At 43.5% G+C, this 22,752-nt stretch overlaps 2 protein-coding genes across 2 annotated transcripts; both read right to left on the bottom strand.

The window, feature by feature from the left end:
* Positions 1-557: 557 nt before the first annotated feature.
* On the bottom strand, positions 558-4,026 carry LOC127309472 (small ribosomal subunit protein eS4-like). Its single transcript, XM_071823928.1, has 5 exons — positions 4,000-4,026; positions 2,574-2,651; positions 2,107-2,287; positions 1,908-2,005; positions 558-1,026 (listed from the first exon to the last, which is right to left on the bottom strand). The coding sequence occupies exons 1-5, from the start codon at positions 4,024-4,026 to the stop codon at positions 595-597; spliced, it is 816 nt and encodes a 271-aa protein (XP_071680029.1). The 3' UTR covers positions 558-594.
* A 12,400-nt stretch (positions 4,027-16,426) lies between these two features.
* Positions 16,427-17,451, bottom strand: LOC127309587 (uncharacterized). The gene has a single exon (XM_051340407.2). It carries the CDS (start codon positions 17,321-17,323, stop codon positions 16,814-16,816), a length of 510 nt encoding a protein of 169 aa, XP_051196367.1. The 5' UTR covers positions 17,324-17,451; the 3' UTR covers positions 16,427-16,813.
* Between the last annotated feature and the right edge of the window lie 5,301 nt (positions 17,452-22,752).

A 22,752-nucleotide genomic window follows, 5' to 3' on the forward strand; every position in this document is an offset into this window, starting at 1 on the left:
TCCTTGATTTTATGAAAATATATTTAGATTTATTGTAAGGAGTTCAAATTTTAACTGTTTGGTGGGTACTTGGTAAAAACAAATAGCCTAGGCCAATTAGGCAAGTTGAACTAACGGCCAACACCTGTTCATGGATGATGGATAAGTTCAAAAAATGTGTACATGAAGAGAAGATAAATCTAACAGAACGCATTTGGCATAACTAAAGTTTCAGAATGAAATAGTGTCAGTGGCACTAGTTTCCCGAATGAACATGTTATGGATGAACGAATGAATAGTTCTTTTTTAGGGGACAAACGAATGAATAGCTGCCTGAACCAAATATCAACCCACCAAGCAAACCAAACGGTGTGAACAGGCCCATACCTAAAATCAGTAAGAACAAAAAATTGCATTACAAAAATTCTTTTTTAACTCATAGGTACACATTTAAGATCGGCAAAAATATGTTCTTAATCCAGCACTTTCAGTGCTCAAAGCAACCAACTCAGGGAGAACAGTTCAATGAAAATATAAAATGGGGAACTAACATGGCTTGTCTCCAACAGGAACTCGCTCATAGTAAAAACATTTTATTCTAGGAGGGGAGAGGTGTCAAGCCACAGCAGCAGCTGCAGCATTGCGCTTCCTTGCCTCTTCAATGATCGTGAGCTTGACGCCCTTGCCCTTGGGGAGAGAGACCAACGACTTCTTGTCCTTGCCAACGGTGAATACGTTGGCCAGGCGGGTGGCGAACTGATGGCCGAGTGCATCCTCGACGTGAATGGTCTCGAAGCTGCCCTGGTGCTTCTCCCTGCTCTTGATCACCCCGACGCGCCCGGTGTTCCTGCCACCCGTCACCATCACGAAGTTCCCAACGTCGAACTTGATGAAATCCACGATCTTGTTGGTCTCCAGCTCAATCTTGATGGTGTCATTGGCTTTGATGAGAGGGTCAGGGTAGCGGATGGTGCGGCCGTCGTATGTGTTCAGGGAAGGAACGCCTTTCTGTCCAAACTGCACAGATCGAACCTTGCAGAGCTTGAACTGCAGAACAGAATACAGCCTCATAAGTGCAGAAACATGTGTTGCGAAAATGATCATATAGCCTGAGCACAATCTAATCCTCATTTAGAAGTGTCTTAATTTATCCAAGAATGGGTTTAATTTTCGAAAAGACAGAAAACAACATGAGCAAAGGACAAATGTAAGTGCTTTGGACACAGTACCACCAAGTAACTGAACAACATGATTGTGCCTTCAGGGAAGCAACTCAGCTTCAAATTTCCTAGTCACTGAATCAAAATATACACAATAATCTACTTACTATTCAACTTGTCATATTAATATTATTGTAGTAAATTTAACAACATATAGCCATTTGGGGGCAACATAACCATGGACTAGCTGACAATCTAAGTTTGGTATATGAAAAACAACATCACACAAAAGCATACTCCCTCTGTTCCTTGATATAAACCATATAGTTAATACAATTGTCGGCAAATTTACCCCCGACCTGGTCAAATGCAACTCATAAAATTAAGGAGTAGCTCCCGCATGTAATCTGTGTTTTAATTGCCGCATGCAATCCACTTCTTTATATGCCCCAATCTCTGAAATATAGGAGTCTTTGTTTCCCACCTAGCCTGTATGAGGCATTCTTTTCTATCAGTCTTTAGGTAGGGTTGCTTAGTGAGAGATTTGTGGGATTTGTTGGATACTCAAAGCATGTTATCTGATCATAAGAGGAAATTCCAACTTTCCTAATATTCCTCTAGTTTCGGTCATTCGAGGCTATTATGTCCAAAACCAACGAAAATTGCCATCTTAGACCATGCATTAATTTTCGTGCAAAGAAATTATACAGCTTATATCAAGGGACGGATGGAGTAATAAGCAAGAGCTACTCCTATCACAGTACATACCTTAGCCTCCTCATCCCTAATTTTGTGGAGACGGAAGCGGCCCTTGGTGTCATAGAGAAGGCGGAAATTCTCCCCAGTCTTTGGGATTGATACAACATCTGCAAGATAAATTAATAAAGGAGGCAACAACATTTCGTGATCAGTAAGTCAATAATAGGTACTGAAAATAGGATTAAACAGAAGCAAGCAAGAAAAATACTCATGAACCCAGCAGGATATGTTTTGTCAGTCCTGACCTTCCCATCAATCATGATATGTCGCTGCATCAAGATTGAATTAACTTCACGGTAGCTCAGAGCATACTTCAACCTGTTCCTGATGATAAGAAGCATGGGCAAACACTCCCTAGATTTGTGTGGACCAGAAGAAGGTTTGGGTGCCTGCTCATAAAAAATCATGAGTTCTCTGATTTAGTAAAAAGCAAAACCATTTAACTTTGTATCGACATACAACAATCATCACCTCAACCTCACTCTATGTACTGTATAACCAACCAATAGACAGAAAGCTATGTACAACCATGCGGACTCAACATTGTACTAACATTTTGGTAAAATTGAACACTCTCAACAGTCTTAGTAGTGTGCATTTCAGGTTATTGACATTTTCCAAAAAGTTCAGGCAACTGAAAATTAGTAAAAGCGTACAGTTACAGAATGTACTTACAAATGCTCCACCAAGCTTGTCAAGCGTACAATGTTTAGGGGCATTAAGCCTCTTCACGTGCTTCTTCAGACCCCTCGCCTGCGAAGAGAAACAACGAATGAGCACCAAGAGCCATATAACCAGTGATTTCTTGATACTATTCATTAATTGTTGTGATTGATGCGTGGACCAGAAGTTACAATCAGGTGACGTGATGGCTTAGGAAAGCGTCAATTAGAACAACAGTCTTAGATACTCCCTCCGTTCCTTTTTATAGTGCCTATAGATTTTTGGCATTTATTTCATAATATAAGGTTGTAGCTTAGCTTTTTTTCAATTACCCCCTTCCCGGTCAGCTCCCAAATTGTTCAGCTCCCAAATTTGTTATGGTAAGTTAGGAAGATATGGATTTCCCAAATTTTATGTTGATATCAAATCGTTTAGTTAGGGGTCTTGTGTAAAAAATACTCTTGCGCTAATTTCCGTGCCAAAAAACTATAGGCACTATAGAATGGAATAGAGGGAGTATAATATACTAGTGGTTTTATATTTTAGAGAAAAAACTTCATAGTTTCCTAGAGTATACAACGGAATGGCAAGTAACTAAATAAATGCTCAAGCTACGCCTCCAGACAGGTGTATTATTCAGGATAGCATGGGCGTGTCAAAGAGGTGCAAGAGAAAAAGGCTTCTACGCCGATTCGCATCATCCTTAATGGGCAGAGACTGGATTAGCACTTCAGTAGAGCAGCCGAGATTTTAGCGCAATTGGCTTTTGAAAATGGAATGGAAATCATAAAAGGAATAAGAAAAATCATCCAACTTACAACACCGCAATTTTAATTTAAAATCATCAATACAGCATTAAGCGGCACATCAATTTAAGACATCTAGGAAAACAAAGAAAAGTGCACATTCCATGAATCACGTGATCCAGCGATACCAGGATTCACCGTCAAACTAAAAGTTCTATTGTGTGGACAGAAAAAAAAAAGGACCTCGGCAGAAGGTCCATGTATAAACTGTGAACTGAAGCAATCAATCATCGATCAGTATGCCATACTGGCCAGGCCCCTGATTAGCTATGTGTGAAGATCAAAATGACAGGAAGATTTGATTCTACAGATATGTAAGCAGTATCTCCGACAAATATGCAATTAGGAACGATTAGCTCTGCGCGTAGATCAAAATGGACAAAAAGATTTCCCTTTAGAGGAATGCCACTTTTAAGTTTTAAGTGAGACGTGATCCCTTGGTACTAAGTAGCCGATCTATATACGTCATTGCCAAACGATATTTTGTATTTCTGGCGATTCACTCTACATTTTAGATCAAAATGGCAGCAAAGGTTTTCCAGTAGAAGAATGTCATCTTTATGCGAAATGTTCGCTATAACAACTAACAAGAACTAATAAGGAACCGACTGCATCAAGAAAGCTCAACCTACAAACACGCAGAAGGATGCACATGTCATGGCCTCAAACTATGTGACGAATCCCTTGATCGAATGATCGAATCACAGAGAGAAACATCGGGCACAATAGCAAGAACAAAACAATAAACCAGAAGTCTGACCATTTTGCTCGGACTCTGCAGGATCTTTTCGCGGGCGACGCCGTAGTGACTGAGGTGCGAAACCGAATGTACGATAGAGTCTCGCGGAGATAAACCCTAGCTGTTGTGACGGCGTTGGGGGTGCGCGGAGGTGCTTTTTATGGCCTTGCGTAAGGTACCTGCCGTCGGATACGGCGTTAAGAGTCCGCGTTAGGTCACGGTGCTCTTGGGCTCTTAATTGGGTTAGTGGCCCAGCACAGAGGTGACCAGTGTGGAGGCCTGTTCAGTTTCCTGCGCTGTTCTGTGTGGCAAATGCTGCACCGGAGTTCATTTTTGAAAATGGATCCCGAGTTTAGATTGTCTTGTCAGACAAACGATATTTTGGAAAAATGGATCCCGAACCAAACAGTGTCTTGTCGGACATTTTCACCAGACGAGTTTATGTTGTCTTGTCAGCCGTATTTTGTGTACCATCACCGGTTGTGCCATTTCCCAAGTTGCAATAGAATTATAGAAACTTCGCGAAAACTAAAGTTTGTATATTTTCACAAAGTGTCTTAGAAAGAAAATGATCTATAAACATGTGAAATTTTAAGCTCAAACTCATAATTATTTAGGAGGTGACAAAAGAACATGTTAGACATGAATAGCTTTTTTTTCTCTAAGGGAGACATGAATAGTGTTGTTGTATTGTTGTATTCGGTTTTGTATAACTACCAAATAAATTTGATTTTGAATTTAAATCTTGCTTTTTTATGTTCTTGTACATTTTTTTCCAAATTTAAACATATTTAATGTTCACCTGTTTCTATGTAATTTTATCTTCAGAAAAATTTCCGGAGTAGGGACGGAGCTCTTGCGGAGAGCCATGCGATGCAAGGCGGAGAAGAACCTCGACACGGCTGGTACTAAACAATCTTCCAAGTCTTTTACTTCGTTTTCAGATTCTCGTATTTCTTCAAATTTGTGTAGTCTTGGGGTCTCGTTGGGTAGTCGGCCTGATGAGATCTCGGTTTCGGCTAAGTGTTGAGACAAACGGAGCTTGACCGTTTAACGGTTATTCCGAATGACTCCGCTGGGCTTGAAACATCCATTATAGACGGTGATGAAGAGGATAACATCCTAGATGGTCAGCTTCTTTCGGCTATCATTGGTAATGTCTCAGAAGTCGACTTAGAGAACTCAGAGCTTAGTTCAGTTTATGATCTAAGCGCTTCTGCACGAGGCTCTAGGTCATCGGCTGGGAAGAAGTCTCGTAGATATGGCAAGAATTCTAAATCTAAAATAGTTTCTCAATGAATGGCATGTTTCGGAATAGCAGAGGTCTTGGTGACTTGGCTAAGCATTCTCACATTGCCGATAGTTGTAGAGATTATGATTTAGATTTTATTGCTATATCCGAGACGGGTAGGCGGAATTTATCACAGAGTTTTCTCGACCGTTTATCAGGCGGGATTAACTTTCAGTGGTTTTCTCGCCCGCCTCGTGGTAGGTCCGGGGTATTCTACTTGGCGTCCGCATAGACACCATGACTGTCTTAGCTAGTTCCGATGGAGAGTATCACATTAAGCTCGACATCCAGAATAAAGCTGACGGTTTCATTTGGAGTCTAGCTGCTGTGTATGGTGCCGCCCAAGATGCTTTTAAGGCTGACTTTTTACGTGAGTTGGTAAATCTTACTAAAGATAACCCCTACCCGATTTTAATCGGAGGGGATTTCAATGTACTAAGATTTCCTCATGAGAAAAGTAAAGGTATTTTCGATGGACATTCTTCTTTGTTTAATGTTGTCATTGATAGCCTTGACTTAAGAGAGGTGTTTATGTCTGGTCGACAATTTACTTGGGCCAACAGCTTGCCTGAACCCACATACGAAAAGCTAGACCGTGTGTTGATGGATACCGAATGGAAAGATAAATACCCTATGGTGTCTGCCCGTGCACTAGAACGTATTGAAAAATTGTCTGACCATGCACCTATCCTTCTAACCACTGGGAATCCCCGCCCTATGTGTAAACGGCCTTTTAAATTCGAACTTGGCTGGCTACATCGGGAAGGGTTCCATGAGATGGTTAAGTCGGTTTGGAAGTGACCGGTTGGTGGCAGCACTCCAATTTTGAGATGAAATAATACGATGCGTGTAATGCGTAAACATCTCTCTGGGTGGGCTGCCCATATGGCTGGTATCCTTAGAAAGGAGAAGACTCGCTTATCAAAGGTGATTGATGAGTTAGAGGCTTTTGCTGAGGTGAGACCACTGACTTTGCATGAGATTGAACTTAAGAATCAATCCAATGCGCAGATGGTGAGTCTCCTTCGCGAAGAGGAACTCAAATGGTATCAATGTTCCAAAGCCCAATTCATCTTGGAAGGAGACTCAAATTTGCGGTATTTCCATGGCATAGCCAATAGGAGACATCGGAAAAAACGTATTCACTCTCTTAATCAATATGAAGGGTTGATTGAAGGCCATGAGTAACTCAAATCTTACATTACTAATTACTATAAAGGTATGTTTGGTTCTCCGGATGAAAGTTCCATTTCTCTAAATGATGACTTAACATATGGCATACCCCAAGTTTCTATGGAAGAAAATGCCTTATTAACCGCACCTTATTCTGAGGAAGAGGTACAAAAGGCAATTTTTCAAATGGAATGCAACAAGACACCGGGTCCGGATGGTTTTCCAGCAGAGTTCTATCAAACTTTCTGGGATATTATTAAACCCGATCTTCTAGATTTGTTCAGTGCTCTGCATATAGGACAACTAGAATTATTTCGTCTAAATTTTGGTGAAGTAATTTTGTTACCGAAAGTTAATGAGGCAGAAAGGATTCAACAATATAGACCTATTTGCCTCTTAAACGTAAGTTTCAAGATTTTCAGGAAAGTGGCCACCATTAGACTTAATTCGGTTGCGGATCATGTTGTTCTGCCATCTCAGACTGCTTTTATGAAAGGAAGAAATATCCTCGATGGAGTGGTGGTATTACATGAGACGGTACATGAGATGCATTCTAAGAAATTAAATGGGATTATTATAAAATTAGACTTTGAAAAGGCTTATGACAAGGTCAAGTGGTCTTTCTTCCATCAGACGCTCAGGATGAAAGATTTTTCTCCTAAATGGCGCGCTCTAATAAATGACTTCGTGTATGGAGGTACTGTGGCAATCAGGGTTAATGATGACACTCCAAACTCGAAAAGGGTTACGCCAAGGGGATCCGTTATCACCAATGTTGTTTAACATTGTAGCGGATATGTTGGCTATACTTATAGAGCGGCCAAGTCTGATGGTCAAATTGAGGTTGTGATTCCATATCTGGTTGATGGTGGATTATCTATCCTTTAATATGCCGATGATACAATTCTGTTTATGGATCATGATCTCGAAAAAGCTCGCAACCTAAAATTAATTTTGGCGGCTTTCGAGCAGTTGTCGGAATTAAAAATCAACTTCCATAAAAGTGAATTGTTCTGTTTCGGTGAAGCCCAAGATGATACAACTTTGTATACAGAGTTGTTTGGTTGTGGGCAAGGCCAATTTCCTATTCGCTATTTGGGTATTCCGATTCATTATCAGAGACTTACAATTGCTGAATGGAAATTAGTGGAAGAAAGATTACAAAAGAGCCTTAGTAGTTGGAAAGTTAAATTGTTGTCCCTAGGGGGAAGATTGATACTCATTAATTCGGTACTGACAAATATGGTACTGTATATGTTATCTGATACGTCTCCAACGTATCTATAATTTCTGATGTTCCATGCTTGTTTTATGACAATACTTACATGTTTTGCTCGCACTTTATAATGTTTTTATGCGTTTTCCGGAACTAACCTATTAACAAGATTCCATAGTTCCAGTTCCTGTTTTCTGTTGTTTTTGGTTCCAGAAAGGCTGTTCGGGCAATATTCTCGGAATTCGACGAAACAAAGACCCAGTATCTTATTTTTCCCGGAAGATCCCAAAACACCGAAGGAGAGTCGGAGGCAGGCCAGGGGGCCACCACACAACAGGGCCGCGCGGGCTCCACCCTGGCCGCGCCGGCCTATGAGGAGGAGGCCCCAGGCGCCCTCCTGCGCCGCCTCTTCGCCTATATAAGCCCTTTCGACCTAAAAACGCGACATGAATTGACGAAACTCCAGAAAGACTCCAGGGGCGCCGCCACCATCGCGAAACTCCAATTCGGGGGACAGAAGTCTCTGTTCCGGCACCCTGCCGGGACGGGGAAGTGCCCCCGGAAGCCATCTCCATCGACGCCACCGCCTCCATCATTCTCCGTGAGTAGTTCCCCCATGGACTACGGGTTCTAGCAGTAGCTAGTTGGTATTCTCTCTCCCATGTACTTCAATACAATGATCTCATGAGCTACCTTACATGATTGAGATTCATCTGATGTAATCGGTGTTGTGTTTGTTGGGATCCGATGGATGATACATTATGATTAGTCTATCTATAAAGTTTGTGAAGTTATTGTTGCTGCAATCTTGTTATGCTTAATTCTTGTCATTAGGGCCCGAGTGGCATGATCTTAGATTTAAGCTCTATAATTATTGCTTAGATTGTATCTACAAGTTGTATGCACATGTCTATGTCCGGAACCAAAGGCCCCAAAGTGACAGAAATTGGGACAACTGGAGGGGAAGGCGTAGGTATGAGGATCACATGTTTTCACCAAGTGTTAATGCTTTGCTCCGGTGCTCTATTGAAAGGAGTACCTTAATAGCCAGTAGATTCCCTTGAGGCCCGGCTGCCACCGGCTGGTAGGACAAAAGATGTCATGCAAGTTTCTCATTGCGAGCATGTATGACTATATATGGAAAACATGCCTACATGATTAATAATTTTGATGTTCTGTCTTAATGCTATTTCAATCCTATCAATTGCCCAACTGTAATTCGTTCACCCAACACTTGTCAGTTGTTATTGGAGAGTTACCACTAGTGTAGATCGCTGGGAACCTCGGTCCATCTCTCATCATCATATATTCGTTCTATATGTCATTGGAAGTAGTATCAACTATTTTCTGGTGTCATTGCCTCTGTGTTACTGTTACTGCTCCTGTGTTACTATTACTACTGCTCTTATATTACTGCTACTTTCACATCACCCCTGTTACTAGTGTTTTTCCAGGTGCAGCTGAATTGACAACTCAGTTGTTAAGGCTTATAAGTATTCTTTACCTCCCCTTGTGTCGAATCAATAAATTTGGGTTTTACTTCCCTCGAAGACTGTTGCGATCCCCTATACTTGTGGGTTATCAAGACTATTTTCTGGCGCCGTTGCCGGGGAGGAAAGGTAAAAGGCATTCACACTCCGGATCTCGGCTACTAAGCTATTTTCTGGCACCGTTGCCGGAGAGGCATAGCTCTACTCATAAGTTCACCTGGGGAGTACACTATACCTCTGTCTCTGTTTTTATTTTATTTTATTTTACTTAGTTTACTTTTGTCTAGTTTATTTGTGCTTAGTTTATTTCTGTCTAGTATTATTTTGCTTAGTTTACTTTTGCTTAGTTTCCTTTTGTCTTGTTTTATTTTTCTTATATACCCAAAAATCCATAAAAAATTGAAAAACCAAAAAATTAAAAACTTTTGTTATGGGAGAACCTACAACCATGTTGGAGCTTATCGAATATTATAATAATTATAGAGAATCAAGAACGGGTAAAGTAATGAGTGCTATGATAGAAAAATTGAATACAATTGCTAAAATCTTGCTTAAACGCCATGATATAAATTGTTGCTCTAAAGAGGATACTAAACATCTGAAATTTCAATGTGGCTTTAGTGAAGAAGTTTTAATTAAGAACTATAATTGGAATAACTATATTCATCTTGGGTTCGAAGAGGTAGAACAATTTGTCTTATTTATGGGAGCTTCTGAGATCGAATCCTTCATGGCTAAAAATTATGAAACTTGTGTTGTTTGTAAGGACCTTAAAGATTATGTCTCTTCTATCCTTAATTTTTGCATAGAAAGTTACAGTGATAATCCTTATATCATTGATTATAAAGAGAGACTCATTAATGCACAAGAATGCACTCACAATTTGCAGGAACCTGTGGAAAAAGAAATTGATGAACCTGAAAGCTCATTGGATGAAAAGGAGGAGGAAATTGATGAACCTGAAAGCTTATTGGATGAAAAAGAAGAGGGGAGTGATGAACAAAAGGAGGAAGAATGGATTAGCTACACATGCCAACCTTCTAATGAGAGTAACTCTTTATCTCTTACACTATTTGATTGTCCTCCATGCTTATCGAAGGAGGTTGAATTTTATGTTCCTGTGGATTCTCTTGAAATAGTACCTATGAGTAAAACTTGTGAGAATAATTATGCTACTGTTATCTATGATAATCCATGTTATTTTCATAAATCTTATGATAATGCTTTGTTTGTGCCTGATGTCGAAATGCATGATCCTAAAGAGTTTTGCGTAACAAATGTTTATGATAAAGCTCTAGATGATGGTCCTATGTTACTTGATAATATTAATTGTACTACTAATGAATGGGATTGGAGAAGTCTTCACTTTATCTAGGAGTCCCATATCTTTTGAGATTGATCAATCATCTTGTTATATTATTAATAAAAGTGGGTTTGAAAGTTTTAATCCCACTATCTTTGAGCTTGATAAAAATTATGTGTTTATGGATCATGAAAAGCATACTTTATGTGATAGTTATATTGTTGAGTTTATTCATGAAGCTACTGAAAATTATTATGAGAGAGGAAAATATGGTTGTAGAAATTTGCATGGTATTAAAACACCTCTCTATACGCTGAAAATTTTGAAGTTACTCTTGTTTTATCTTCTTATGCTTGTTACTTTGTTCTTCATGAATTTTTTTGTGTACAAGATTCCTATGCATAGGAAGTGGGTTAGACTTAAATGTGTTTTGAATTTGCTTTTTGATGCTCTCTTTTGCTTCAACTCTTATTTCTTGCGAGTGCATCATTAAAATTGATGAGCCCATCTTAATGGCTATAAAGAAAGCACTTCTTGGGAGATAACCCATGTCTTTATTTTGCTACTGTTTTGTTGTGTCTCGGAAGTTGTTACTACTGTAGCAACCTCTCCTTATCTTTATTTTATTGCAATGTTGTGCCAAGTGAAGTCTCTAATAGAAGGTTGATACTAGATTTGGATTTCTGCGCAGAAATAGATTTCTATCTGTCACGAATTTGGGCAGGGTTCTCTGTAGGTAACTCAGAAAAATCTGCCAATTTACGTGTGTGTTCCTCAGATATGTACGCAACTTTCACTAGTTTTGAGTTTTCTGATTTGAGCAACGGAAGTACCTCTTAAAAATTCGTCTTTACTGGCTGTTCTGTTTTGACAGATTCTGTCTCTGTTTTTTTGCATTGTCTCTTGTGGACTTTAAGTGAGGCTTTCTAGACGTGGAGAGCTGTAGCTAATGTTTTATTGAGTTCCTGCAATGTGTCACTACAGGACTAAGGTGAATTAAAGTTTTTTGAGTACTAACCCCTCTAATGAAGTTTATAAGAAGTTTGGTGTGAAGGAAGTTTTCAAGGGTCAAGAGAGGAGGATGATATATGATCAAGAAGAGTGAAAAGTCTAAGCTTGGGGATGCCCCCGTGGTTCATCCCTGCATATTTCAAGAAGACTCAAGCGTCTAAGCTTGGGGATGCCCAAGGCATCCCCTTCTTCATCAACAATTTATCAGGTTTCTTCTATTGAAACTATATTTTTATTCGGTCACATCTTATGTGCTTTACTTGGAGCGTCTGTGTGTTTTTATTTTTGTTTTTGTTTGAATAAATTCGGATCCTAGCAATCCTTGTGTGGGAGAGAGACACGCTCCGCTTTTTCATATGAACACTTGTGTTCTTCGTTTTACTTTTGATGTTCAATGGTAAAAGTTGGAAGCTACAACACTTATTGTTATTTGGTTGGAAATAGAAAATGCCTCATAATGTCTTGAATAATTTGATACTTGGCAATTGTTTTGAGCTCTCAAGTAGATCATGATTAAGCTCTTGCATCATGTAGTTTAAACCTATTAGTGGAGAACTACCGTAGAGCTTGTTGAAATTGGTTTGCATGATTGGTCTCTCTAAGGTCTAGATATTTTCTGGTAAAAGTGTTTGAGCAACAAGGAAGACAGTGTAGAGTTTTATAATGCTTGCAATATGTTCTTATGTAAGTTTTCCTGTACTGGTTCATACTTGTGTTTGCTTCAAACAACCTTGCTAGCCTAAGCCTTGTACTGAGAGGGAATGCTTCTCGTGCATCCAAATCCTTGAGCCAAAAACTATGCCATGTGTGTCCACCATACCTACCTACTATGTGGTATTTCCTGCCATTCCAAGTAAATAATTCATGTGCTACCTTTAAACAATTCAAAATTTATCATCTCTTATTTGTGTCAATGTTTTATAGCTCATGAGGAAGTATGTGGTGTTTATCTTTCAATCTTGTTGGGCAGCTTTCACCAATGGACTAGTGGCTTCATCCGCTTATCCAATAATTTTGCAAAAAGAGCTGGCAATGGGGTTCCCAGCCCCAATTAGTTAACTTTCATTAATAATTATCTTTACATGTTTTTCTCTGATTCATCAGTAAGCAACTTAATTTTGCAAATAGACACTCCTTCATGGTATGTGATTGTTGGAAGGCACCCGAGGATTCGGTTAGCCATGGCTTGTGAAAGCAAAGGTTGGAAGGAGTGTCACTCAAAAATAAAAATTAAACTAAAGTACATGTGAGAGATAAATATGGGAGCCGCTCTTCGAAAGTCTGTTTGGCAAGGGGGTTAGAGTGCCCACTACCATTCGTTAACAACAAACACCTCCCAAAACTTTACTTTTATGCTCTATATGATTTTAAAACTTGAAAAGCTCTAGCACATGATTTAATCCCTGCTTCCCTCTGCGAAGGGCCTTTCTTCTACTTTATGTTGAGTCAGTTTACCTACTTCCTTTCATCTTAGAAGCAAACACTTGTGTCAACTGTGCATTGATTCTTACATACTTGCTTATTTGCACTTATTATATTACTTTGTGTTGACAATTATCCATGAGATATGCATGTTGAAAGTTGAAAGCAACTGCTGAAACTTAAATCTTCCTTTGTGTTGCTTCGATGCCTTTACTTTGAATTTATTGCTTTATGAGTTAACTCTTATGCAAGACTTTTGATGCTTGTCTTGAAAGTATTATTCATGAAAAGTTTTGCTATATGTTATCTATTTGTTAGCAACTATAGATCATTGCCTTGAGGCACTTCATTCATCTCATATGCTTTACAATAGTATGATCAAGGTTATGTAAGTAGCATGTCACTACAGAAATTATTCTTTTTATCGTTTATCTACTCGAGGACGAGTAGGAACTAAGCTTGGGGATGCTGATACGTCTCCAACGTATCTATAATTTCTGATGTTCCATGCTTGTTTTATGACAATACTTACATGTTTTGCTCGCACTTTATAATGTTTTATGCGTTTTCCGGAACTAACCTATTAACAAGATGCCATAGTGTCAGTTCCTGTTTTCTGTTGTTTTTGGTTCCAGAAAGGCTGTTCGGGCAATATTCTCGGAATTCGACGAAACAAAGACCCAGTATCTTATTTTTCCCGGAAGACCCCAGAACACCGAAGGAGAGTCGGAGGCGGGCTAGGGGCCACCACACGACAGGGCCGTGCTGGCCTATGAGGAGGAGGCCCCAGGCGCCCTCCTGCGCCGCCTCTTCGCCTATATAAGCCCTTTCGACCTAAAAACGCAACACGAATTGACGAAACTCCAGAAAGACTCCAGGGGCGCCGCCGCCATCGCGAAACTCCAATTCGGGGGACAGAAGTCTCTGTTCCGGCACCCTGCCGGGACGGGGAAGTGCCCCCGGAAGCCATCTCCATCGACGCCACCGCCTCCATCATGCTCCGTGAGTAGTTCCCCCATGGACTACGGGTTCTAGCAGTAGCTAGTTGGTATTCTCTCTCCCATGTACTTCAATACAATGATCTCATGAGCTGCCTTACATGATTGAGATTCATCTGATGTAATCGGTGTTGTGTTTGTTGGGATCCGATGGATGATACATTATGATTAGTCTATCTATAAAGTTTGTGAAGTTATTGTTGCTGCAATCTTGTTATGCTTAATGCTTGTCATTAGGGCCCGAGTGGCATGATCTTAGATTTAATCTCTATACTTATTGCTTAGATTGTATCTACGAGTTATATGCACATGTCTATGTTCGGAACCAAAGGCCCCAAAGTGACAGAAATTGGGACAACTGGAGGGGAAGGCGTAGGTATGAGGATCACATGTTTTCACCAAGTGTTAATGCTTTGCTCCGGTGCTCTATTAAAAGGAGTACCTTAATAGCCAGTAGATTCCCTTGAGGCCCGGCTGCCACCGGCTGGTAGGACAAAAGATGTCATGCAAGTTTCTCATTGCGAGCACGTATGACTATATATGGAAAACATGCCTACATGATTAATAATCTTGATGTTCTGTCTTAATGCTATTTCAATCCTATCAATTGCCCAACTGTAATTCGTTCACCCAACACTTGTCACTTGTTATTGGAGAGTTACCACTAGTGTAGATCGTTGGGAACCCCGGTCCATCTCTCATCATCATATATTCGTTCTATATGTCATTGCAAGTAGTATCAACTATTTTCTGGTGTCATTGCCTCTGTGTTACTGTTACTGCTGCTGTGTTACTATTACTACTGCTCTCATATTATTGCTACTTTCACATCACCCCTGTTACTAGTGTTTTTCCAGGTGCAGCTGAATTGACAACTCAGTTGCTAAGGCTTATAAGTATTCTTTACCTCCCCTTGTGTCGAATCAATAAATTTGGGTTTTACTTCCCTCGAAGACTGTTGCGATCCCCTATACTTGTGGGTTATCATTATCTTTCTTCCTATTGCCGAAAGGAATTCTGCATAAACTCGATTATTATCGATCCAGATTCTTTTGGCAAGGGGACAACGAGAAAAAGAAATATCGACTAGTTAAATGGAGTATAGTTTGTAGTCTCAAAGATCAAGGCAGGATTGGAGTTCATGACCTGGAGGTCAAGAATTCAGCCCTGCTGGGTAAATGGCTTTTTAAGCTTCTTACAGAGGATGGGATTTGGCAAATTATTCTTAGGAGAAAATATATCGGCTCGAAGACGTTATCCCAAGTGGTTTGGAAACCTGGGGATTCACACTTCTGGGCTGGTCTTATGGCGAAAAAATGTCTTTTTTCGTCATGGTACTTTCTCGATCAAGAATGAATCACATATACGGTTCTCGGAAGATGTTTGATTAGACAATGCCCCCCTAAGTGAACAGTATCATGTGTTGTATAGTATTATTCGTCGCAAAGGTGATACCATTGCCATAGTAATGGCTACCTCGCCACCGAATGTGACGTTCAGGCGAGTTTTTCTAGGACAAAGGCTATTGGCATGGAATGCACTAATTCAAAGGCTGGGGGATATTAACCTATCACCTGAGCCGGACGAATTTAGGTGGAATTTACATGTAGATGACTCTTTCTCGGTCAAATCTTTATACAGCGCTATACTTCATTCTGATTTACCAGTTGATAATAATAAAAAAATTTGGAAGATGAAGATACCATTAAAAATAAAATAAAATTGGATGGTACCTTCGTCGAGGAGTTATTCTCACCAAAAACAATCTTGTTAAGCGGAATTGGCACGGAAGTACTCGGTATGTTTTTTTGTCATCAGGATGAAACCATTAAACACCTTTTCTTCCAGTGCCAATTTGTGAGATCTATTTGTTCTGTCATCCCAGTTGTGTCTACCTTGTATCCTCCGACTAGTGTGGTCAATGTCTTTGGCAATTGGTTTCATAGTATAGATCCAAGGTTCAAGTTGCTTCTTAGGGTGGGGGCGCTAGCAGTTATCTGGGCGCTTTGGCTGAGTAGAAATGACAAGATTTTTAATGATAAAAATTGCTCTTTGTTGCAGGTCATCTACAGATGTACAGGTATTCTCCGTTTGTGGTTACCTCTTCAGCGCATGGAGAATCGAGACCTATTTACGGAGGTCTGTACACGGTTGGAGACTACGGCGAGGGATACTTTTTCCCTACATGGGTGACATCATAGTCTACGGATTGAAGCCCCACCCACACCTTAGACGCTATATGATTCATCGTTGCGATATGTATTCCGCCTAGCTTTATTGTTTTGATATCTATTGGACTTAAGACTCATAAACGGCTGTGTGCATCCTGGTTATGCAGAGGCTGGATGTAATTGCTTCTCAAAAAGTAAAAAAACATCTTTTATCGAAAATAAAGGGACGGAGCTCATACGAGGCATAACCAACTTGCCATTCTGGCTTCTGAGTGTAGGTAATTTGCACTCTAATTGGCCTTAGCCTTATTGCTGGTTAGTCCTAAAGGTTGCAGATTTGTAACAACTTGTTTTTAGAGGAAGTTGTAACTAAGCTATAGTAGTATACAACAAGTAAAACAGCTTTAAACGTGTCCATCGACGCAGGATTATATCATAGTACAAAGATTTTGATCTCCAACATGGATAATTTATCATCCATGGAAATTCATGACCCACAACTTATTGTCCACCGACTGGTAAAGCGCGCACGTGTGTCATGCGCAGGCAGCTACAGCATCAGGATTCAGGACAAACAAATGTCGAACTTTCTTCTCTCAAGACGACATGACGACGCCCAGACGGCCTTTCCTTCACGCGTCGTCACTCTCACCATCCGCCGCTTCATCCGTCGTCTTCTTCCCCGGCCACCGGCTCGTAGCTGCGCCTTCGTCGTCCCTCGTGTCCTTCATGAACGCGCTGCCGCCTGGCGCCTCCTCGAAATCCTCGATCCTGAATGTCGGCCGCCACGGCTGCTCCGCCCACCGCGCCCGCTTCCTCATGCCGTCACATACCTTGTCACTGGTAGTGTCGTCCGTGCTCGCGTCTGCGTTGCCGCTTCCTCTCGCGTGCATGGCCCTCAAGGCCCGGATGTTGGCCAGCAGCTCGTAGAATTTCTCTACCTGCTCGTCCTCATCGCCGAACTCCGCACTGGTAGCACGCGTCGTCGGCGGCGGCGGCGCCATGTCGGCCGTAGCCGCTGGCAGCGGCTCCTCCTGCCCAGGCGCCGGCTTTGGCTCTGCCGCCCGCTGCGAAGACGGAGCGTTGTCTGCGTCGTCGGTGCTCGGGGCTATAGCATTTGCTGCCGCCGTCGTGGCGTCCATGGTAGCGGAATGCTGTAGCCTGTACAAAGTACACTTGCCTTCTAGCTCGCTTTGCAATCGCAATGCTGCTTTGCGGTCGACGACAGAGAAGCAGGAGAGGACGGAGGAGTGAGATGAAAACAGGTATGGTTAACTGCTACTAGATGCTGCGGAGAACATCTGAGGCATGGCGACTGAATTTATAGGGATGGTCGTGATTCGTGCCACAAATTGTGGCATTATTTTTACTTAAAAATAGTATGAGCATACCGATATTTGATTATTAATAGGTTATAATCCTATTTTTATATTTTAAAAATTATAATCTTTCGTCCCTTTTATATCAATATAGTCCCTCCATCGCATGAAAGTTGTCTTAAATTTATCTAAATTTAGATGTATTTAGTTATTCTTTGGTGACTTTTTTCGACAAAGAAAATATATTAATACTACGAAGATAGCAATTACACCTGGCCTCTACATCAATGTAGTGCCCTAATAACAATATAGATGAACACAACCACCAAAATAATAATTACAGAAAAGAAAAAATCGCTACATTGATCTATTCTTGCAGCGGACCAAACACCACCAAGACGACACCAGAAATCCATCTTCTCCAAATGCGAGCCTCCACGAAGGGAACGGTGCAAAAGCGTCATCATCATCCTGATCATAGAACATAAATTTTCACCCAGAAAAAAATCCATATTCACAAAACAATGCCTTGAACAAGGTCATTGCCCTTGCACACCAATTAAGGCAAGACCTTGGATTTCACCCTGCAAGTTGAGTATGAATTTCTCACGTGATGTCGCCTCCACTTGCCGATGCCGCTGCTCCAAGTCACGAATCACCAGGAAAAACCTCATCGCCACCAGGACTCGAACCACCTTTACTAGTCCTCAAATCTTGGCTTCCATGCCATTCTCTGTGACTGACTTCACCATGGAACTAAAGACATGCCCCACGATGGCAGCAAACTGCAGAGGTTCATATCGCTCTTTCGGCAACCAAACGGTAAAAAAACATGGTTGTGTGCTATCGAATACCATCCGATCCGGCAATTCTCCACACATGTCACCCATTGAAGTTCATCAGGAGAGCCTTCCGAAACTCGACACTCCGGCCAAATAAATGAAGACATGCATCAAGCAGATATTTGTCATGGCGTGAGAGGGATCCTAGTACCGCCTCCTTTATTCAAGTCATGCCGGTAGCCTCCATTCTAGTCTAGCTCACTCGCCGACAACATGTAAGATTTGCCGCACCAAAACCTACAAGCAGGCGAGTAAGCTATAGTAGCAACAAGAAAGGTAACGATAGAGCAGGGTCGACCCAACACCGGATCTGGCCCTACCACCTGCACGTCCACTGCCGGTCATGACGTCGCTGGGAGAGGACCTCTGCCACCATCCCGACTAGGGGTGCCACCCTAGTCACTGCACGACAACGCGTCGGCCATCTCCACCCCAGCAGCCATGAAGGTCATCCTCGGCAACCACCAGCGCTCTGGCGTCGCGCGGTGTCGTCCTGGGGTGCGAAGCACGGGGTACCTCTTTCCCACCAAAAACTGAAACGTCTATTACTTAGTGTCTAGATACATTCAAATTTAGATAAAGTTAGCTACATGTTTTATGGGACGGCGGGAGTATATATCTTGTCATGGGTGTGGCGATCTCACATCACTCCTTACATGTAACAGTCTATTCTTTGTCCACAATGAGATTTTCACAATAACTCCTAATTAGCAGAGGCAGATAACAAAATCTCCTAAAAAAGCGATGTTTTTTTTGGTCTAATAAGTGTGGTGTTTATGGTAGATAGCAATCTACCAGTTGAAGCCTCGTGTGAATGACGACAAACCTTTTATGGCCATGCATTATTGGGCAAATCATTCATCGATGAATGAAACAGTAGAAACACGTCATCATCAGTTAAAGCTGGAGTACTGTACCAGTCTTGTGGGCAGGGCAGATTCGGTTATAGCGAGTAACCGTGGTCAAAGTGTTTTGTGGGCAGGGCAGATTCGATTCGTTCTGCTGCACGTACAGCGAGTAACCGTGGTCAAAGTGTATCAATAGCACTCTAACTTAGTATTGCAATATGTCTAGGACTTCAAGCCCTGAGACCAGCCACCGGTCTTCCAAAAATAATGGAGGGCCGATCGAGGATGTGCCTCCTGCCAGCACTAGCTGAAGCACTAGCTGGAGTAGTAGCCACTGGCTTCAAACTAAAAGAGGAATATCAATGGCGATGCCATTATAAATGCTTATAAATACAGTATTGTACTCTACTCCGTATAATCTATCCACATCAGGGCAAGGACGGCACACGTCATCTTCCTTGCCCTGTTTATAAAAGACCAGACTCTGCAGTGAGGTCCTCTTCTTCTGTTCAGATCGAATTATAATCGCTGGTTTATGAAAGTGCCCTCAGTAGTTGGTCTGAACCTATCACACGGACGCAGACCAGCGCAGTCGGCCGTGGGCAAAGCTGGATCATCCGTCGAGGGGCTCATCATGCGAGTCATCAGTCTATGATATGACGCAGGTGCAAACGACATGGGGTTACGCAAGCATCATATTCCGTCTCCGTCGATCGCCACCCAGCGCCAGCGGCGAGCCGAATTTAGAATTCTCTTCCACGGTAACGAACAATGCTCCGGCGCAACCACCTAGCTGCTGACGATCTACGGATGATGTCAGCGCGGCAAAGTGCCGGTGACGATGATGCGAAAGTGCAGCTGTTGGCTCTAGTACGTGTATTTTGTAGGGTACTTCTCGGTGCCGTGGGACGCGTACATCTCACACTCCGCACGCCACTTGAGAGGCACTCGCCAATTGTCTTTGGGTTAGAAAATAGTACGGAGTACTCTCTTTGTTCAATCAAAAGTGTTACAATTTTGTTAAAATTTAAATGTATCTACTTACTAGATAGTGTCTATATATATTTAAATTTTAATAATGTTGAGACACTTTAAGTGGAACGAAAAGAGTATAACATGACGTGCATCTCACTGTAACTTGATATACAGTATATGCTCCCGGAAAGGTTGAGCCCCAATCCCTCCACGTATGAAGATTGCGACCAAGACCATGACAACAATCGTCTACAAAAAATATTGGGAACCAACATTTTGCAGCGTAAATACCCTTTGGTAATCTTGCATAGCTACAATTTGACTAGCACTTTTGGGACTGCAAAAAATTGTAAACTAAACTCTTCCTCAATAAGAAGAATTCTTTTTGTGGAAAGTATTCCGGTCTATTCATAGTCCTTAACAACCGTACAAGAAAACCAAAAAATAATAAAATTACAAATAAGTTCTTGGATCACATAGCGACGACTACAAGCGCTCGAACGAGTCAAAGGCGCGCCGCTATCCTCGTCCCTCCCATATTGGAGCTAGACAAACTTGTCGTAGTAGAAATTATTGTAGTAGATATATAAAAAATCGTCAACCAAAGCAGGAGGGATCAGCAAGTTCGCCACAGAGAGGAGGGTGATGATCTCCGTGACTTGACCGATCGGCCGCCACGATCCAGCACGCGCGAGTCTCCCGCACGCCGCCGGCCGCCACGATCCTGCACGCCAGGCTGCCAACCTACACCCGCCGGCTGCCGCGCGATCGTGCCCGCCGCCGTCTGCTGTAAGTTGCCGATCTATCAGAGACCACGAGGCGATCTGCGGCACTACGCGGCAACTGCGGGCCGGCCGGTTCCGATGGCGGCTTGCGATGGGGTGGCTCGGTCGGATCCTGCGCGTGCCGCCGGCGCATCGGCTCCTCCCTCGCCGGCGCGGTCAACCGTCGGGTCCAGGTTCTTCTGCCTAGAGGAGGACGAGGATTCTGACGAGGAGACGCGGGAAACAGCGGAGGAGGCGGCGTGGTCGGTGCTAGGTCTAGATCCTATCGTGCAGCAGATCGGGCGGTCGCCGGAATTGTCCCAAGAGGAGGTGAGAGATGACTTCTGGACAAAGATCGGATATCCAACGTCTGCGTCCAGGGAATGGTCAAGGTCTGCATCGCCAGAGGTACGTTTTTCGTTGTGCAGGTCGTCGGAGCTAGCAAGATCTGTGTCGCAGCCGCCGGGGGAGAAGGTCAAGAGGTCTGTGATGAGGGCGGCGTCCTCGTCGCCGGTAGGCCTGCGGCTTTCCCAGATGCCGCGGATGAAGCCCTGGAGAGGCCCGCTTCCGCGTCGTCGAGTCACGCCGGTGCCTGTTTTTGGGGACTTCCTCGCTGCAGCTTCTGCACGCTGGCCGGCGGCGATCGCGCCTTTGGATCCTTCGTCGGGGTCTGCTACGTACCTCTGTGGTGCTTGGGGCGTCTCCGATGCCGAGTCGCGTGGTGGTGGAGGCGACGCCGACAGCTTCGTCTTCGGTGCCGGCGGAGGTACCGGCGGTGCGGCCGTTGATCGCGGCAGGTCTCAAGCCGCGTTTCAAACCAGCGGATGCGACACTGGAGGACTCCTCTAGTGGGCCGCAAGGTAGATGGGCCTGGTTCGGTCGGGCTATGATGGCTGTGCAGAAGGCGCCTCGCTGCGTCCCTCACGACAACAGCATACGATCACGGGCGATCGACCAGTTCTCGTATCGTTCCAGACACATCTTCGCCGCCGCCACTCGACCTCAAGCCGCCATCGTCGAACCATCGTCGTCACCCGCTTCTACGCCATCCCAAAGTGCAGGGGCAGCGGCGATCCTTCGCGCAAGTCGTCGTTGGGGTCTCCTCGTCCGTGGAGATGGTCGGGGCTGCGCGGCCTCCTGCGTCTCCCGGGGTGATCGCGGCGGGTCTCGAGCCGCAATTCAAACCAGCGGACGCGACACTGGAGGCCTCCTCTGGAGGGCCGCAAGGTAGATGGGCCTGGTTCGGTCGGGCCGTGATGGCTGTGCAGAAGGCGCCTCCCTGCGTTCCTCACGACAACAACATATGATCACGGGCGGTCGACCGGTTCTCGTATCGTTCCAGGGACATCTTCGCCGCCGCCGCTCGTCCTCAAGCCGCCACCGTCGCCAACTCGTCTTCGGCACGGCTGGAAGGGCTGCCGGCGGCTTCGTCGCCGACTACGCTGCCCCTGCAGCTGCCTGCGGAGCCTCCACGTGGGCAGGCACTGGCCGTGGAGGAGCCGGCTGCGCAGCCTCAACAGACTGCGTCGCCCCCGCCTGACCGGTTGGCCATGCAGCAGCTGGCCATGTCGCCACCTTCGTCGCAGCAGCCGACTTCGGAGGTCGTTTCGCAGCTGCACGGTGCGCTGGGAGAGCTGTACGTGTCTCCTCATGCTCAGCGGCGCCGGAGTGTCGGGGTGCTGGAGGAGGTGCTGCCGACTTCGGAGGACGCTTCGCGTGATGGGACAGAGGGCGCTTCTTCTTTGACACCTTTTTCCCCCGCGATGGGGGACTGATACGTCTCCGACGTATCGATAATTTCTTGTGTTCCATGCCACATTATT

Source organism: Lolium perenne, chromosome 1, assembly GCF_019359855.2.
Source record: "Lolium perenne isolate Kyuss_39 chromosome 1, Kyuss_2.0, whole genome shotgun sequence".
NCBI classification, from domain to species: Eukaryota; Viridiplantae; Streptophyta; class Magnoliopsida; order Poales; family Poaceae; genus Lolium; species Lolium perenne.